The sequence below is a fragment of the Egretta garzetta genome, unplaced genomic scaffold (genome assembly GCF_000687185.1).
Source record: "Egretta garzetta isolate BGI_Z169 unplaced genomic scaffold, ASM68718v1 scaffold777, whole genome shotgun sequence".
In the NCBI taxonomy this organism is placed as follows: Eukaryota; Metazoa; Chordata; class Aves; order Pelecaniformes; family Ardeidae; genus Egretta; species Egretta garzetta.
Window position 1 is genome coordinate 27,646 of NW_009260356.1, and position 18,749 is coordinate 46,394.

Sequence of the window (18,749 nt, forward strand, 5' to 3'; positions counted from 1 at the left end):
ATACTCATTGCTTCCAATTCTGTTCAGAGTTTCTGGTTTTCAGCTTTTCTTTTAATTTTTGCTTGGTTGTCTTTAAAATGCTTGCTCAATTAACTTTTAATTAATTTTTGGCTTGTGAGAGGCTTTATGATCTGTTATAATGTTCCAGACTACATTGTATTGTTACTCAGGAATTATTTAAAAAAATAAAAGGGGATGTGTATATTTAAAAATTCCTCACTGTAGATCAAAATACATATTCTTCTTCTTTAAATTTACATTTCTTTTTTTTTTTATTGTTCACAAATTGAAAAGCTTGTTTTTATTGTTTACAAATTCAGAAAACCTGAGATGCATACTGAGGATGAGCCATGATCTTTAAATTCTTAAGTACTAGTTGTCATTTATTTATGATACACATTTTTTCAGTGGTTTATTCAAACCCAGCGGAAATCTAACAGAAAAGCAGATGCTCCCCTCTGTAAGCTTTAGATCAAATCTGGAATGTTAAGGTGAGAGGGAGCAGCTGATCAGTGTAAAGACTGATTCAGATCTAATATTTGTGTGTCATAGAATCATAGAATCATTTAGGTTGGAAAAGACCTTTAAGATCACCAAATCTAACCATTAACCTAATACTGCCATCCCACCTCTAAACCACGCCCCTAAGCACCTCGTCTGCCTGTCTTTTAAATGCATCCAGGGATGGGGACTCAACCACTTTCCTGGGCAGCCTGTTCCAATGAAACCTCTGTTCAATTAGTAGCTGTTTGGAACTTTTCTTCTTAGCTGATCCTCATCTTACTCAGCTGTAGTGGCTGATGATCTCTTCATCACTAGGATCAAAGACAGACCAGAGTACTCTTACTGAGACAGAATTTTTGTCTGATTAATTTTTTTCCCACATCAAGGGGAGTTTACATTGCTACATTTATCTTTCAGTAAAAGTGTAGCAAAGAACAGAAGGGTCATGCTACGGATCTTGCTTTGCAAGGGTTAAGCTGAGTGTTTGGAGACATGACTTGAATACAGAGATTAAGACACAATTATGAGAGATGTACAGGGCAAATAGGAATTGCATATCTATAGGTTTAAGACTGTTTCTCACCTTTCCCTCAGTGGTCTGTCTTTTCTCATTGTGGCAAAAACTATAGCAACTGCTAATGATGAACCACATGTGTAATGTTTGTCTTTGCCAAATGTGAAAGATCCCAAAGCAAGTGGCGACTTGATCCAGTCATGGATTTTACTGCCCCACTGCAGGGAACCATTTTAAGGCTAATGATTCTTGATGACAATGACTGCTGATTTATTGGGACTGGAATTGCATTTAATTGAGAGGCCACTGGACATTTAGTGGTTCTTTACTTCCTTGTACATCTTTGTTTCATGCTAGTTTCTATTTGTTTGCTCTTTTAAGAACATCACTGTGGCGCCCATTATAGCTCTTACATACACAAAAAAAATTATACAGTAGACTGGGAATTTACCTCTGCTCTCTAATTCAGAGGCATATGATTTCATTAGTAGTTTACATAGTTTTCTAATGGAAGAAATGGGAAACTGTAAATATGGAGAGCATATTTTATATATATAGTATGTATGTACTGTGAATTCTTTACCTTATGGAGCCACTGCAAATCAATATTTTACCCAGTTTGAATGTGTGAGTGTTGATCATCACATATTTATTATTAAAATTTCAAATAAATTTACATTTTTTTTCCCATCCTTTCTGAATTTTACTACATTCACTTATTTTGGGAAATGTAAAAGTAAAACATCAATCCTGTTTTGGTTTTGTTTATCATACGCAATGATTTTTGAAACTATTCCATGTTCCCGAGCAATGTATTAGGAAGTATTATATGTGGTTATGATTTTATATGCACTTTGAATAAATAATTTTTCCTTTTTTTTTCCCCAGGAATTCTGGAGGTTTTACACTGTGTGTTGGTGGAAAGCCCAGAAGCTCTAAATATTATTAAGGAAGGACATATTAAATCAATTATCTGTCTTTTGGACAAACATGGAAGAAACCATAAGGTAGGCAAAGAAGAGATAAGTACATTTGGGTCAACATTTGGGAGCAAAGCAAGCATGATGTTGTTCTGTGTGGAAGTTAGATTTAAAATACTTTAATACTGTATTCATAATTGGGAATGAAACTTTTCCTAAAAGGTATATGAGCAATTTGAATAAGCAAAGGGGAATGTTATCTTCTTTTTGATGAAAACATTGATACACAATAAAATCTCAAGGGGAGGAGGAGGAATATATCTTAATATCGTGTGGAGAATTTCAGAGTTGTAAAAAAAACCTACTGTGTTGGATGAATTACATACCCTTACATGTCTTCCAGTAACAAGGTATATAGCATTACGTTGCCTGAAGCAACTCACAGTGATTATGAACTCTTAGGCATGAAAAAATATTAAAGATGAAAAGAATCTATTTTTTTTTTCAGGTTTTGGATGTTTTATGTTCTCTCTGTGTTTGTCATGGAGTTGCTGTGCGGTCTAATCAACATCTAATCTGTGATAATCTCCTGCCAGGAAGAGATCTGCTCTTACAAACACGCCTTGTCAACCATGTGAGCAGGTAAAAAGAAAAAAAACCCCTATATTTATGAACAAAGCGTAATAAACTTGTGGTTAAAAGAAATAGTCACTACATAAAACCTGTTTTACTTCCAAAACTTTTGTTAAGATATTTCATTCTTACTAGGATTTTAAATGCCTTTTGCAATACTGATCAGAATCAAAACATGGGTTAGAGAGGTAAAGCTGCTCTAAACTGCTTTAAGTCTGTGAAACTGTAGAGCCTCTTCTAAAGATTCCTGTCTAGATCTAGCTGTGCTTTCAAAGTATCATCAGCCAGTGTCCCATGATTGCCTTTATGTTTGTGATCTTGTGAGGATTTCTTAGTCACCTTTGGTCTAAATCAAGACCTTAGTGCCAAACACCTTCACCAGTTCCTTAAACTAATGTTGGTTTTTGCCTGGGATATTTAGGGAGTGCCCTCACCCTTCCTTCCACTGGCAGAGTTTGTAGAAGCTACCTTCCAGCAGACATTAATAATAAGATGAAGCTAGTAATGTCTTAAACTATCAAATAATATTTACAAAGTAAATGTTTATCCAGAGTTTGAATTTATGCTGAGGCAGAAGAATCTGGCTTTAAGTGAATATTGGATATTCCTCTGTCTCAAACTTGTGTCTATTTTAAAAAGTCTCAATCATTAAGTGAGAATGGAAGTTGAAACACAGAATTAGTACTTACAATTCAGAGTTCACAGGATTTGTTAGATGCTGAAAACCGTAAGAATTACAACAACTCTTTTCAAGTAAAAGCAAATTCAAGTCTAAAGGTGAAATGAACTTGACAATTTTTATAGCGAAGACATTCACTCATATTTTTCATAACCACACATGTCTTGACTTGCCCCAACACATCCAATAACACATCAACATATATAAACATGGAAAGATGGTGTAATGGGAATCATTCCATGTCAGCAATACATTTGAGCAACTGATAAGCCAAAATCACTTATGAAAACTTCTGTTGTTAATGCATGAGAAGAAATTTTAAATGTATGGATACTTCTGAGCTGACTTTGGATCTCGTACAGGGAAGGTAGAGCTGTCTTTCCCAAATATGGCTATAGACAAAGGAAATGTAGTTAATACGTATTTTTGCTCTGCATTAGAAAGTTGTGAATGAGAATATTCATATTCTTGCAGTTATAAGGAAAAAAAGATTCTTTTTTCAGAAGTCAGAAAGACCAATGAAACATTGAAAACATATAGTGATAGACTGAGACTTGCATACCTTGCACCAAAAATAATTGGCAAAGGAACTTTCTAAGATATTGCTGTTTAACATACTTTTCCAGGAGACTGGAAAAATCTATTCACAAACCTGTATTTAAAAAGAGTAAGTTGGATGACTAGGTTGATTAAATTGTGGAGTCTGGACAAAGGCATACTAAAGTTGATACTGTGTTCAGGCAGAAAAGATTCAACTGGTGTTCTTACTAATACCTTACAAAATATTTGACTTTTCTGGAATATAGCTTTTGTCAAACAGGTTTTGTTTATATTTTTAACAAGATTAAATGTTTGACTTGCAATAAAGTGAAGAGTATCTATACTTGAACTTTTGGCAAAAGACACCCCATATCTTTCAAGAAGGAAAGTGTATTAGTCTTAGGTGATAAAACAAGTTATTTTATAAGCAATCAGATGAGTAAAGTCTGCTTTTACACTGACTTGTATTTAACAGCCCATGTCAATCCTTCTTCCTCCCCCTGCATTCCCTATACTAGAAGGCATATGGTGAGGTGGGGCTGGCTTAACATTTTGGTTAATTAGGCAGCTTGTATCATTTCTTTCTACAGAAAGAAAATATTTGTAGAAGTTATAACCCAATTCAGTGAAGGGATGTGAAAACTAGATACATTCAGCTTAGAAGTCTAGAAGATTTTTTGCAATATGGGTAACCAACCATTGAGAAAATGTACCTAGCATTGATTTTTGGATAATTCTGTACTCTACAGTTTTAATTCAAGATTGGATGGCTTTCTTAATACAAAGCTGACACAGTAATGATTGTCTGGAGGCAGATCTTTTGGGATGAGATTCTGGTTTCGCTATTATCCCAAAGATCAGATTAGAAAAGCATAGTTTTCTTTCCTTTTTTTCCCCCCTCATGACCTTGAGATGTATGACTCTACATATTGCTGTTTAACTAGATATTGAATAAGCACAGTAATAATTTTGCGTTTCAAGTATGCTTGTGAAGTACTTTAAAATCATTAGCAGCGAGAACATCACTTGATGTTAAGGATTAGTACAACCGCTGCAAATTACTGAGGTACGCAAAACTTGGAATAAGGAAGGAAGAGGTACAAGAGAATTTTGAAATAGATTGATACTTTAATTTTGTATCTTTGTAAATGTTATTCTCTTGAATGGATAGTCAGTTTTCTATGTAAAATTAAACCTGTAGTGTGTACTTGCTACGTTCCTATTGGTAACTGGTGAATAACTATCATTTTTGTAGGATTTAAAATCATTAAATGTTCAAACACATAAAATATTACTCTTGGTATCTGAGTGAGGATATGGTTTCAGTTACTGAAAGACTTTTTTACTTTAACTGTATAGAACGTCTTTTCACCAGAATAAATAAATATGTAAAATTACTTCTGTTGTTTTACTCACACAAAGCAATCACAAAATTTGAGTTTAATGAAAAGCCTGCAGTAGTTGATCATGTTCTTGAGATAAGTTTTTAATAACCACTTTTATTCTTTCTGTTTAAGCATGAGACCCAATATCTTCTTGGGGATTAGTGAAGGTTCTGCCCAGTACAGAAAATGGTACTATGAGCTTATGGTGGACCATCTAGAGCCCTTTGTGACCGCAGAATCAACTCATCTACGAGTGGGCTGGGCTTCAACTGAGGGCTACTCACCATATCCAGGGGGAGGAGCAGAATGGGGAGGAAATGGTGTTGGTGATGACTTGTATTCCTATGGCTTTGATGGTCTGCATCTGTGGTCAGGTATTCTCCTTTTTTTGTTTGTTTGGGTTTTGGTTGCTGCTGTTTGTTTTTTATTAAATAGAACACTGTTTGCTATTCCAGTGGATTTGTTTTCAACAGCAGCAAAGTGAAGCAGATGTTTCAGTTGACATTAGGAATATACAGAAACAGTACCCTATATCAGAATATGTTTTAAGTTAACGTTTCATATTGAAAAATTTCTTTTATACAAAGTAATGTAGATAGAATAATAATTTATGTTTCAGCTTGGGAATTATTTTTGGTTTTTTTCATAGTAACTATATAGATTTTATTTAAAACTTCAAAGGTGCAAAAAATGAAGTCTGACAAACAGTTGTCTGTATGTGTCATTTCTGTGTGATAGGGTAAGAACAACCTGAGAGATTTAATTCACAGGATTCTCTCTTTTTTTCTTTTCTTTTTTTTTTTTTTTTAAACAGATTTTTAATCTGGATCTTTAGTTTAGAAGTTTAGAAATACTCTAGAGGTGAAGAAGATTTTTAAGTATGCTTTTTGCCATTTTAAACCCAGATATTTTTATGTAGTGGTGTTTTATTTACATACATTGTGACTGACTATTTATTGAAAGGCTGGCAGAACCTTATTCCTAGCTTGCATGTGGTGTGTTTAGTCAGCTATTCATCTTTGCAATGTTGTTGGCCCAGCTTGGATCTATTAGTTAATAGTAATTTCTGTATGTGAATTCTAGCATTAAAGGAAAATGAACTGAGTATCTGAAGTACTTGTATTTACTGATGATTCTCCAAATAGCTTATTCTCAAACTGGGTTAGCTCAGAAAAATCAGAGTAATAAGAAGGAAAACTTGTTCTCTTTTTCTTAATCTTTTTCACATAGTTCAACTTTTATGAAAAGATTCTCAGATGTCATTTGTAATGGGTCATCCTACACACGGAAAAGTCCTAAACTTCTTGAAAAAAGTTTCTACTGTGGTTTCACCTTGTTGAGGAAAAAAATTTTCCTTTAATTTTGAGAGATTATTAGTCAGTGATGAACTGTCAAACTGACTGCAAGCTGGGTTAGTCTCTCTGGATTGACAATTCTTGCCACTATGAAGATATGAGCAAGTTTTCTAAAGCTCCTTAGCACACAAGAGAGGCATTTTAGTAAATCAGCTGTATGTATTGTTTTAGGTCTTTGAAGTTTTGAGGCATTGTGGCTTGGTGCTTGGAAAAGAATACAGTTTTACATTTCAAAAGACTTTTCCAATCAAAATAGCAATGGATTGTATTATTAAGTAATAACATATTGACTGGAGTGGCATCTTAGGAAAGTAGCTGCCACTTTGCATCTCATGTATAGTGAGAATTACTTTGGAACAATGATGCATAATTAATGGTGTCATTAAAGCTGTGTCATAACTGAGTTTTTCAGATAAAGTATTATTCCAGAAGAACTGGAAAATAGGGAGATAACTGAAATAACTTTTGTAGTTAGGGTTCCTTTTGGGGAGGAAACAAAAGATTACTGAAAATCAAAATTATTTTTCTACCCATTTTTAAAGAGAAATTTCACAAAAGAATAAAGGACAATTGTTTGCGGTTCTCAAGTCAATAATCCTGCTCAGTTAAAAAAGTCAGACCACCTTTGTATATGCAATTTTTCTATATGAATCTGTATTGTGGATGTGGCTGGTGGATTTGAAAAAATTTCCATCTTCATTGACATTCTCACGTAACACATACCTCCGAAACTTGAAAGGACTTTAAGTAGTTGAATGTTGAAAATCATGGCTTTTCTTCGCAGGCTTCATCTTGGTAAGTCTCTGCAATGACATTTTTAAAATAATCTTCTAAGTGTGAAGCATTTGCTACATTAATGAATAGCAACAATAACTTCTACCCCTGAGGTTCTGTTCCAGACCAAGCCTTAACCAAAATCATATTTAATTTACATTTGTTTCTTCAGCTCTGCAGTTAATTCTCTAATATGGAGAAGTGGAACTCATAGATTGTTAAAGCCTAAGGCCAGAAAAGGCACTTAGATCATTTGGTCTCACTATGTGTTCATCAAAGACCAGTATGTATTTCTGTTAAGTCAGTCCTGCGTTATCATTTAGTAGTTTTGGCTAAATTTTAACATCTAAAAAGGCATCTAGACTCATGTACTATGCTGTAAGGAGATGAAGTATCCACTTTTCATTGATAGCTCTGTTAGAGTTTAGCTATCCCTGCCATTAAATAATTGTCTCTTTCTGTGATTTATTTGAAACTAGCTCTCAGCTGTTGTGGTTTTTTTATCTGCTATTCTCTACTGTGCTCTCTGAGTTTTGGGATGTAGAGCTGGTAGAAGGTCGTTTCCTTGCAGGTAATTCCATACGTTGTGACTGCTACTTTTGTTTCTCAGCAGCGTTTCCTATAGATTTCTTCATTTGTGAGAGGCCCTTAGGGGACTGCTCCATGTTGTTCCCCTGTCTTTGCTCATGGAACTGACAGCAACTGAGCTAAGGACATCCTGTCTTGAAAGGGTGTAGGGGAGCAGCAAGAGCATCTGAAAACTTTTTCCCCCCCCCCACTATACTGCCAACTGTCCTATCAAAAGTGGCAAGTTGCACAAGGGCAACAGCAAGTCCTACAGTCTGCAGGTTATGTGGCAGTATCAGGAAGTAATTTTCCATATGTAGAGTGTTGGAAGTGTTGTTTTTTATTTTTACTTGCGGAGGGGGGAGGTTATCCTGGTTTTGGCTGGGATAGAGTTAATTTTCTTCCTAGTAGATGGCATAGTGCTGTGTTTTGGATTTAGTATAAGAATAATGTTGATAACACACTGATTCTTTTAGTTGTTGCTAAGCAGTGCTTACACCAGTCAAGGACTTTTCAACTTTCATGCTCTGCCAGGTACACCAGAAGCTGGGAGGGGGCACAGCCAGGATAGCTGACGCAAACTGGCCAAAGGGGTGTTCCACACCATATGATGTCATGCTCAGTATAGAAACTGGGGGGACCTGGCTGGGGGGGAGCAATTGCTGCTTGGGGACTGGTGGGGCGTTGATTAGTGGGTGGCGAGCAGTTGCATCACTTGGGTTTTTTTCCTCAGGTTTTGTTTCTCTCTCTCTCTCTCACACTCTCTTTTTTTCATTGCATATTATTATTATATTTCAATTATTAAACTGTTCTTATCTCAGCCCATGAGTTTTCTTATTTTTGCTCTCCCAATTCTCTCCCCCATCCCACTGGAGAAGGGGGAGTGAGCGGCTGGGTGGTGCTTCGTTGCCATCTGGGATTAAGCCATGCCAGGGCTAGTGGTGGTGTGTGTATGAAAATTTATCTGCAGAAGAATTATTGAGATTTTTCTTCTATTATTTTTGCTGCTGCTAAAAACATGTGCCATCTGTATCTTCCTAGAAATATAGTGCTTTTAATTAAGTCCTTCATGTTTACGGAAGCTGGACAGCGTAATTAAACAGTTAGTGCTCTGTTCTTAATATGCATTGTGGTTTATCTCTTGCAGACATTGCATATGTAATTTTTGGAGAACATGTCTAGAGATATTTTCATACAACTGTCATGCCTTTCCATAAATTTTCTGTTGTAGATGGCAGTAAATGTCAGAAACAGTATTCCTATTTCTGTGTTCTGTATATATAACCTATAGGTTATTTCTCTAGGGAAGCAGGTGTGCTTGTGTAAAGGTAGTTTGATGCAAGAGAGAATGATCCTTTAGAAGTCATACAAAACTTACTAAAGAAAAATACATGTATTACTGAATATATATGCCTCAAAATTGCTGCTGTCTTTGTATATGCCAGAAAAATGCTGGTTTGCGTTTTGATTATGAAACTGGGTAGTATCATTTTATACAGGTTTGCAAGGGTATCATGATGTGGCCCTTAATAACAGGAAATACCTTACTTTTCCTAAATAATGTAAAGTGCAATAATTGTCCTTGTCTTGAATAATGAAGTGTTCTTTAGTAAAGTATATTAGGTTTCATATTAGATACTAATGTTTGTTTTTCGGTTTGCACTTTTACTACTGTAAGAAACAATATTTTAAATTTTTAATATTTTAAATTATTTTTAAATAAAATTTTCTTGGTTCTGACTTTATATGGGTATCCATAATTATTTCCACTTACATTAAATGTAATTTAATTGTATTATTTATTATTAAAATAATAGCTTTGTAGATATGATTGTTTGCTTTTATTCACTGTATTACAAGCTTAAAACCACATCTTGGATGTTATAGTTTAGATATTTGTGTATTAATATTTGTGTGCTCTATTGCTATTTTTTTTTTTTCTTTTTTTAGGCTGCTTTGAAAACCTCTATGATTTTCAGAAGTTTTGCTAAATGTGTTTCCTTTACTTGCATAGGTTGTGTAGCACGAACAGTAAATTCTCCCAACCAACATCTATTAAGAACTGACGATGTTATTAGCTGCTGTTTGGACCTGAGTGCCCCAAGCATCTCTTTCCGGATAAATGGTCAGCCAGTTCAAGGAATGTTTGAGAATTTCAACATAGATGGCCTCTTCTTCCCAGTTGTCAGCTTCTCTGCAGGAATAAAGTTAGCATCCCATGTAGTTTGTTTGCTGGTGATTTTTTTTTTTTTCCCCCAGTCTGTTGTGGTTTTTTTTCTGAATATGAGAATATGCTGAATATTTCCCTGGCTGTCTTTGCTCTCGTTTCCCTTTCTGACATCTGCTTCTTTGGCACAGTTCCAGTTCTTGGATAGTGAGAGCTTCAAAGGAGTCCTGAAGAGATAGTGCATCTGTTGTTTTTCAGCATACTAGTGTATTCAGGTGGTCTGCAGATATACCTTAAAAACAGCTTCTATATTATTTCTTAGCTGACACATTGCTACACATTCACTCCAGGGCAGCATTTTAACCTACATGGGAAGAGAACCTTTAGTCTTTGATATTAAAAATATATTTGGCCTAACTCACTTGTTATGAGGTAGTAACTATTATTTGAAGATACATTATCTACACTTACCTTAAGAAATGGTGGTGGTGATACACTTTCTTTTCAGCAAGTTAATATTAATTCAGTCAATCTGTGTTCTGGTTGCTGTACTGGTTTTCTATCAAATTTCAAGTCACACTTGAAATGCCAGACTTCTGCTTCCACATATTGAATAGTTTAGGGCTATAATATCTAAAAAGGTCGTGTCATGTTCCAGTGTGGGGACCAACTTTAGCAGGACTGGCAAAGGTAAAGGCTGAAACCTGTTTTCTCAGCAATGCTCTGTGAGGGATCATTCGAAGACTGTGGTGAATGCTACAGAAGCTAAGAGCTATCACGCAGCCTCTCATTCTAGTTGCAAAATGCACTTCTTTAGACTTTGCCCTGGATAATATGGGAGATGCAGTGTGGTAAAACTATAGACATGGATGCTATGAAATGCAAAACTATAAACCTGCAAGCTTTATCTCCGTCATGAGAGAAATATTTGGCAGCCATTATTTGTGTGCTGAGTGTGGTTTTGGAGAGTGTTCTGATACAGCATTGACAAAAATCTTGTAAGATACTCAGTAAATAGAAAAGAGACAAAATGATTCTGCAGTAAGGCTAGTTTTCTGGGTGTTTTTTTATTCCTTCTGGTTGGCAATGTTCTGGGAAGATTTTTCAGTATTATGTCATTGCTACTTCATAGTCACCTGATTAATTGAATTTTCTAGTATCAAATTAGTATGACAGACTCACCATTTTGTAATGAATAAAAGAATGCTTTCCCCTAGGTTTCTACTACCATGACAAGTGTATGTTTTAGGGAAGAAAATGTGGGCATTTTTTGTATTCTGTCCTAAGGATTTAGTGTTCTGTGAGAGTAAGGAAAGAACTGTATTCCATGAAGTTTTCAGGCTCATTTCTCAAAGGAGGAGGGAATGGAGAACTCCTTAGTGGAGAGAGTTCAGAGGTGGCTGTTTGATTACTTTGGGTTGTAACCTCTGCCTTCTGAGACTTGAAAGGCTGCTGCTTACTTCATAGGTGTGCTAAGTAAGCTGATTATTCTCTCTCTCTGTGTCTTCTCTTTTGGTCTAATGGTTTAGAATACTTTTATGGAAGTTGAAATTAACTAAAAGAAAGAATTTTTTTACTTTTCCCCATGTTTTTTGCATCTCCTACTTCATAAATTCCAGTACTAGTTAGAGGAAGTTGAACTGTAAACGGTGCAAATAATTTTTTTCTTTCTTTTTTTTTTTTTTTTTTAAATAGCATTCAATAGTTACTAGGGTTACAAATTGATTAGGTTTGACACCAGAGGTGTCTCAGTTATCTAAAGTAACTCTGATGTTTACAGGGTACGTTTCTTGCTTGGAGGTCGCCATGGAGAGTTCAAGTTCCTTCCTCCACCTGGATATGCCCCTTGCTTTGAAGCTGTTCTACCGAAAGAGAAGTTGAAAGTGGAGCATAGCCGGGAGTACAAGCAGGATTGTAGCTATACAAGAGACCTACTGGGCCCCACTATGTCCCTGTCACAAGCAGCTTTCACTCCAGTTCCTGTAGATACTAGCCAGGTATGGAAACTGAAAGACTGCATTTTCATTTTTAAACACAGATATTACAGGCCTCTGTATTTCACGTTTGATTAAATTTGCAGATTTTCTCAAACTTGTTTTCTCTGGGATTTGATTGGTATACTGCTTTGCAAGAAGGTGAAAAATGGTGAGTAAAGTCCTGGTAGCGCTCTCTAGAAATTTCATATATTTCAGTTCACAAACACTATAATAAAGAATGTTTTACCCTTAACATTAGAGTAGGCAAAAAAGAATATTTGAATTTCTTGTTCTGTTACTAGACATTTTTATTACTGTTCAATTAAAATCACTAAAGACTTTATGTTATAATAAGACTTTTAGACCAGCTTCAACCCTAATTCTTTATTGGACTTGGAAGTTACTGAGTGGCATTTGACTTACTGTGGGGAGTAAATGGCAGGCATTGAAGTTATAGTTTTAATTTTTTTTTTTTACATAGTTGCAAAGAGCAGTAATTCTTTGATACCATAGAGGTCCATCTCTGACTGCAGGTAACACGAGTTCATTTTACACTTGACCAGCGTTTGAGAAGATACAAAATTTTGTACACTATGTGCTCAGATTTTATCGTATTTAGGAACTCATTCCTGAAAAAAACACATAAGGAACAAACCTGCTAGTTTGTTGCCATTATGCAGTAACTAAAGCATTCTACATGTGTCATGTAATTATTGTTCTGTAACATCAACAATTAAGGTATGATCATGATTTACAACATTGTCATGCTGGTTTTGCGTGGGGTAGAGTTAATTTTGCTCACAGTAGCTAGTATGGGGCTATGTTTTGGATGTATGGTGAAAACAGTGTTGATAACACAGGAAGGTTTCAGTTACTGCTGAGCAGGGCTTACACAGAGTCAAGGCCTTTTCTGCCTCTCACCCCACCCCACCAGAAAGCAGGCTTAGGGGTTCTTAAGAAGTTGGGAGGGGACACAGTTGGGACAGCTGACCCCAACTGCCCAAAGGGATATTCCATACCATATGATGTCATGCTCAGTATATAAAGCTGGGGGAAGAAGAAGGAAGGGGGCGAGGGGGAAGTTCGGAGTGATGGCGTTTGTCTTCCCAAGTAACTGTTACATGTGATGGAGCCCTGCTTTCCTGGAGATGGCTTAACACCTGCCTGATGATAGGAAGTAGTGGATTAATTCCTTGTTTTGCTTCGCTTGAGTGCACAGCTTTTGTTTTACCTATTAAACTGTCTTTATCTCAACCCATGAGGTTTCTCTTTTACTCTCCCGACTCTTTTCCCCATCCCACCGGGGGGGAGTGAGCAAGTGGCTGTGTGGTGCTTAGTTGCCAGCTGGGGTTAAACCATGACACCTATATATTTGAGGTCTCTGTTTTTTGAGGTAAAGCAGACATGATTTAAAGTTTTGGAGGTAGAGTGATGTGGTGTCCTGATTGCACTCATCACCCGTCATCACCATCTAATAATTTTGTTTCTTTTTTTTTTTCCCCTTCAGGGGTTCAGTTCCCAAATGTTTATATTTGTCTAAAGTGTTATTCATAACATCACCTTGGTTGATGAGATTTTTAGCATATTTTAAGCTGAGAAATAATATTGGTTTGAGTAGTTTCTAGCCAGCTTCCAGGAGTGTATTTCATGCCATTTGGAGGTGTTGAATTTTGTTTGCTGGTCAAACTCTGAAACTTGTAAGTGTATAGGTTAAAGTATTTATATTGATCTAAGAATTCTCACTCACTTTAGTCAGTAAGAACTGAGTGATAATTTAGGTTTAGTTGAGAGATCTGGTTTGTCCAAAGTTTGTCTATTATGAAAATTTGGGTGACACTGTCAAGCAACTTATTTGTAACAGCCTCTTTCTCTCTTCTCTCTTCAGATTGTTCTTCCTCCCCACCTGGAAAGGATTAGAGAAAAATTAGCAGAGAACATCCATGAACTATGGGTTATGAATAAGATTGAACTTGGCTGGCAGTATGGACCAGTATGTACCTTCCAACTTAATTTCCTGTTAATTATGTAGTATTATTCAGCACATTAGTTTCAATATGCTAATGGGACTGCATTTTTTCATCCTTCCAAAATTAGTAAGGTTTTAGACCTTTTCACCAGAAGCAGGTGGAAAACAACAGTGCTTGTGTATTTCTGAACCAAAATGCTGGTATTAAAGCTGTTTGGTGCTGAAATTTTTAGCCAGTCTAACTGCCAGCACAGAAAGCACATAATGGATTTTTCACCTTCTGTTTGTTCTTGGGGCAAGAAGTTTAGTTGCCTGGAGGAATAAGACAATAAAAGCAGTTATTCTTGGTTCTCTTCACCAGGTACTGACTGACATAACTCTTTCAAAAGACCCAAATTTATTTTTAATGAAAAATAAGTATTACTTATAGGAAATTCCATTACATCTGCTTTACTCCTTCCTTCACTCCTTCAGACTCACGTCTGTATTAGTTGTTCCACATAGCTATTTTCTTCAATCTTTCCAAATTTTCAGGGCTATGACAGAAAAAAAAAACAACGCAGCTTCTGGCTTTGATACAAAATGCAGTCTATTTTGTTGATTAGATTATTTTTTTTAAATCAATCATAAAAAATTATGCAAGATAGTTATTTGGATCCCAAGTGGTGGTGTTTATGAAAAACTGTTGCTGTAAAGAGTATATAGAAATGTGCAGTAGATACTAGATATAAATGTAAAAACATGTACTCATGCATAGAAACATGTATGTATTCTACTTGTGTTAATAAAAAGATTTTGGTCATTTGAGGAGTTCAGATTACAGATTTGATGTAACTGGGCATAGGTATTATATTTGGTGTAGCATACAGCAGGGCATAAAAAGATTTGATTAACAGAGAAGATCTCTAGATTTTTTCTTTTGTTGTTGTTGCTTTCCCAACCAAATAAAACACAAAATCCCAGTTAAATTAATGTGTTGAAACATATTAATTGAGGTGTAATCATACCAGCTGTGAAGCAACCTGCAGGAACTTTTAGTGTACCATTACTTACCATTGAAAATGTAATTGTACAGTTGAATGCTATTTTAATTTAAACAATATATAGTAAGTATCAGGTTAAGCAGCAATAAATGTGTAGCTATATTCAGAATGAAACCAGGTGCTAAACCTTTTAAGTTATTCAGCTTTCTCTCTCTAGCTTCAGTGTTCTATGCTTGGATGTGCTTACTTCAGGAATGTGGCAAAGTATATGCTGATCATCTTCTGGGGATTGACTCCTTTATCATATTGGTTTCTCACAGATGATTTAATCAGTTTAAGCTAACATTGCCAATTCTAGTTATCTGAATTCATGCACTGCAGGTAGTAAATACTGAGGGAAGGCATGAAGCAGAAATTAGCTGGCTTAGATGCACACATGAGTGCTCTAATCTTAGAGTTGGTCTTTTTAATTCAGAGCAAGATGCATTATATACATAGTAGCTAGCTTTTCTGAAAAAGTGGTGTTTTTTCACCAAGTCAAAAAGTTGAAAGGCAAAAAGACAGAGAATGTGTAGATTTAAATGTCTTTGCAGACACTTCTAAAAATCTGCTGTAGATTGCATTTTATATTCCCTCCTACATACCTGTTTAATCAGATCTGTGTGTAATATCAACAAAGTGATACTCAGTATTGCATGCAATATTACTAATGCATTTTATACATGTAACAAAGTAAAATAGCAAGCTAATGTAGCAAAATTAGGGAATTTTGTTAACTGGCTTCGTTATAAGTCTGAATACCAGTGGTATTTAGATGTCCAGCTTGAAATCATCAGATACATCTGCATGTCTTTGTTTCTGTTAAACTTCACAATACATTTTAAACTGGCCAAAAAAATAAGAATTAATAGGTGTCACGAGTTCGGCCACTTTTATATAAGGTATTTGCAAGGCAGTAGATTTTTTATACTTTGCTCAGAAAAAAAAAAAGGGGGTGGGGTGGGAAGACAACCTACAAAATATTTTGAAAATATAACATAAGTATGAAACATTGTAGCTGTAGAGTGAAAAGTGTCAAAAGACGAAATGTAATTAATGTTGGATTTCTGAGGAAAACACTTGATGTCCAAGATTTAAACTAGCTGTACACAGATCTAAAGTAGTCCTTATTATTGGAGACTATACTGAAACTTTATTAATGCAGATTACCATATGTTTTAGAAAGAAATCTGCAAATAAACATTTTCAGTGTGTCTGCCATCTTATATTCACTAAATGAGTAAAGATCAATTTGGAAAATGTATAACAGTTAGCTTTAACTTCAACTGTTAATACTCCATTTTCCAGCAGAATTATCTGATTGATCAAAAGCTGTCAATAATGTTATTTTTAAATAACTTTCACTTTGCAGCTTTAAAGATAAATATAAATGGTGAGCTTATGGTCCATTATGGTCTTTCGATGGACACAAAAGTGTTTTAATGTATGGGTAAAGATGTAGTCTCAACTGAGCAAATGTTAACATTTTCATTGGGATCTTATAGTTCATATTTGCAAATATTTGCAAACTAATGTTTTTTTATCAAGCATTCTAGCAAGACATAATCTTTGTAGATTTTGCTGACTGAGCTCTAGGACAATGAAGATGCAAAGCTGAGAGCAGTAGAATGCTCAGTTATCCCACCTCTCAGGTTTCCCTTTATAAAATGTAGGATTTTGTAGACTATAATCTTCATTTCTCTTCTGTCACTACATTAAAAGTAAATTAATGTTCCAATCATTTGTGACTGCTGAACAGTTGCATTCTGCTTGTATACTAGTGGACACAATTAAGAAACAAACATTTTCTTAATTAAGACTTAAGGTAGATTTATCCTTTATAGAGTTACTTTTGTAGGGTAAGGACTTCAGTACCATTCATGTCAACATATTTAGACAAACTGGATGCATAATTTTTCAAACACGATGCTGAAGATGAGTTGTTATTTTGTTGGCTGTATGTCAAAACATAACATAAATTGCACTATTCTTGAACTTTGCATATTTGTTGTGAACATCTGTATAATGAAATGTACAAATTGGCATCTATTCCACTTGAGATCTGCAGATCTGAAGTTTATTTGCAAATGCAAATTCTGCCTTACTTGAACAGAATGATCTTGCTCTGAGAATACAGAATACTTTCTGTTTTGAAGTTTGAGTACTTCTGACAGGATCAGCTTGAAGAACTTTGTGGTTTGGACAGTGTTGTAATTTCTTCTGGTTTTTAACACACATTAAACTTATTTCTTTACTGTCTTTTCAGATTAGAGATGACAACAAAAGACAACACCCATGCTTAGTGGAGTTCTCAAAATTGCCAGAGCAGGAAAGAAATTATAACTTGCAAATGTCACTTGAAACACTGAAGTAAGTTGCTAGAACTTTTGAAGCTTATAGTGAGAGTTTCCTAAGAAGTTGCAGTTTCAAGAATTATAATTTGATATGTGAATTACAATTTGACATGTAGTTGAGGGTAATAATATGAAAATGAGGGAGATACATTAATGAATTATGTATTTGGCACTGAAAATGGCTTTTATAGTCTTCTTTTTAGTATCTATGGAATTTTAGAATTACTGTGGTAACTCTGATTATGAAATGGCAACTCAAGCAGTTTTCATCTAGTTTGGAGGAAAGAAACAGAGCCAAGCTTTGAAAAAAACCTCTTTGCTTCTTATTTGGTATAATTAAATTTAGTTTAATTGCTTTTCATTTTCTTTATCAATAAAGCGCACTTCATCAATCAATAGTTATTTTTTGGATGTGGCTAATGATGAGCTTTGTTTCAGGACTGCTTGTTGCTATTTCTGCATTGTCTGTGCATTTTGCCACAAAACGGTAGTAGGCATTCCCTCCTTTTGTGGATGAGTGGTTAGATGTATGGATGTGATGGAAGCTCTCTGGTTGGAATGCTAGAAAATTTTAGTGGGATGTTAATGGTTTTGTTCAAGTAATCTAGTTATCTGTCTTACAAAGGTACATTTCCTCATGTCAGCTTTGTCAGTCAAGCAGGTGTGAGTTCTTACTTTGCTATGAATGCATGGACAATCTATTAATCTAAGTAATTTCCTCCATATGTAGCATTGCATGTAGCCAACATGTTAAAATATTTCTCAAACTGATAAAAGCCCTGTGGTATATGTGGTTCTCCAGTCATTCCTATTTGCAATCCATTGAAATCTATTCTTTTTTTTTTTTCTTGTTAAAATACAGTTGCTTTTTCCTGTTCAGAGCATTAACAAAGGATGATTATCTGCATGCAACACTACTTTTCTCGGAATACTTGTATTATATTATTAAAAAATTTGCCAGGTAAACTGATAGTGCAATGTACTGTTTACACTCATAATATAAGGACTTTATGTCCTTGTAGGAGAAAGCTAGGTAGAATACTCCTCCTAGAATTTCTCATAGTGTCCTTCTCTGGTGAACTTCCCTGCACTATCCTGCACTGATCCACCATTCCCACAGTAAGTAAATTGTTTGAAGAAAAACATTATTTATGACTATAAGTGTTAAACAGTTTCTGGAGGGATATTTTGGCATTATTTAGAGATAAAGCATTCAGAGATAATGGAACTCCACTGGAGGCAAGAAAATAAGTTCATATTTGTCTTCAGCTAGATATTAGAATTTCAAGGAAAGCTTTTGAGACCCCTGTCAACACAACAATGTGCTAAGTATACAGAATAGCTTCTTCCTTTCCATTTTAGAAAACCACAAAAGATGATGTCATTAACTTTC

At 35.2% G+C, this 18,749-nt stretch overlaps 1 protein-coding gene across 1 annotated transcript in view; it reads left to right on the plus strand.

The window, feature by feature from the left end:
* LOC104129980 (ryanodine receptor 2-like) overlaps window positions 1-18,749 on the plus strand; it is a 98,884-nt gene that overhangs the window by 23,470 nt on the left and 56,665 nt on the right. Inside the window, exons 7-14 of the mRNA XM_035898440.1 lie at window positions 1,907-2,025; window positions 2,447-2,580; window positions 5,308-5,549; window positions 9,886-10,078; window positions 11,819-12,035; window positions 13,900-14,004; window positions 17,269-17,372; window positions 18,219-18,317. Coding sequence (XP_035754333.1) covers window positions 1,907-2,025; window positions 2,447-2,580; window positions 5,308-5,549; window positions 9,886-10,078; window positions 11,819-12,035; window positions 13,900-14,004; window positions 17,269-17,372; window positions 18,219-18,317 — 1,213 coding nt within the window. The remainder of the gene's footprint in view (window positions 1-1,906; window positions 2,026-2,446; window positions 2,581-5,307; window positions 5,550-9,885; window positions 10,079-11,818; window positions 12,036-13,899; window positions 14,005-17,268; window positions 17,373-18,218; window positions 18,318-18,749) is intronic.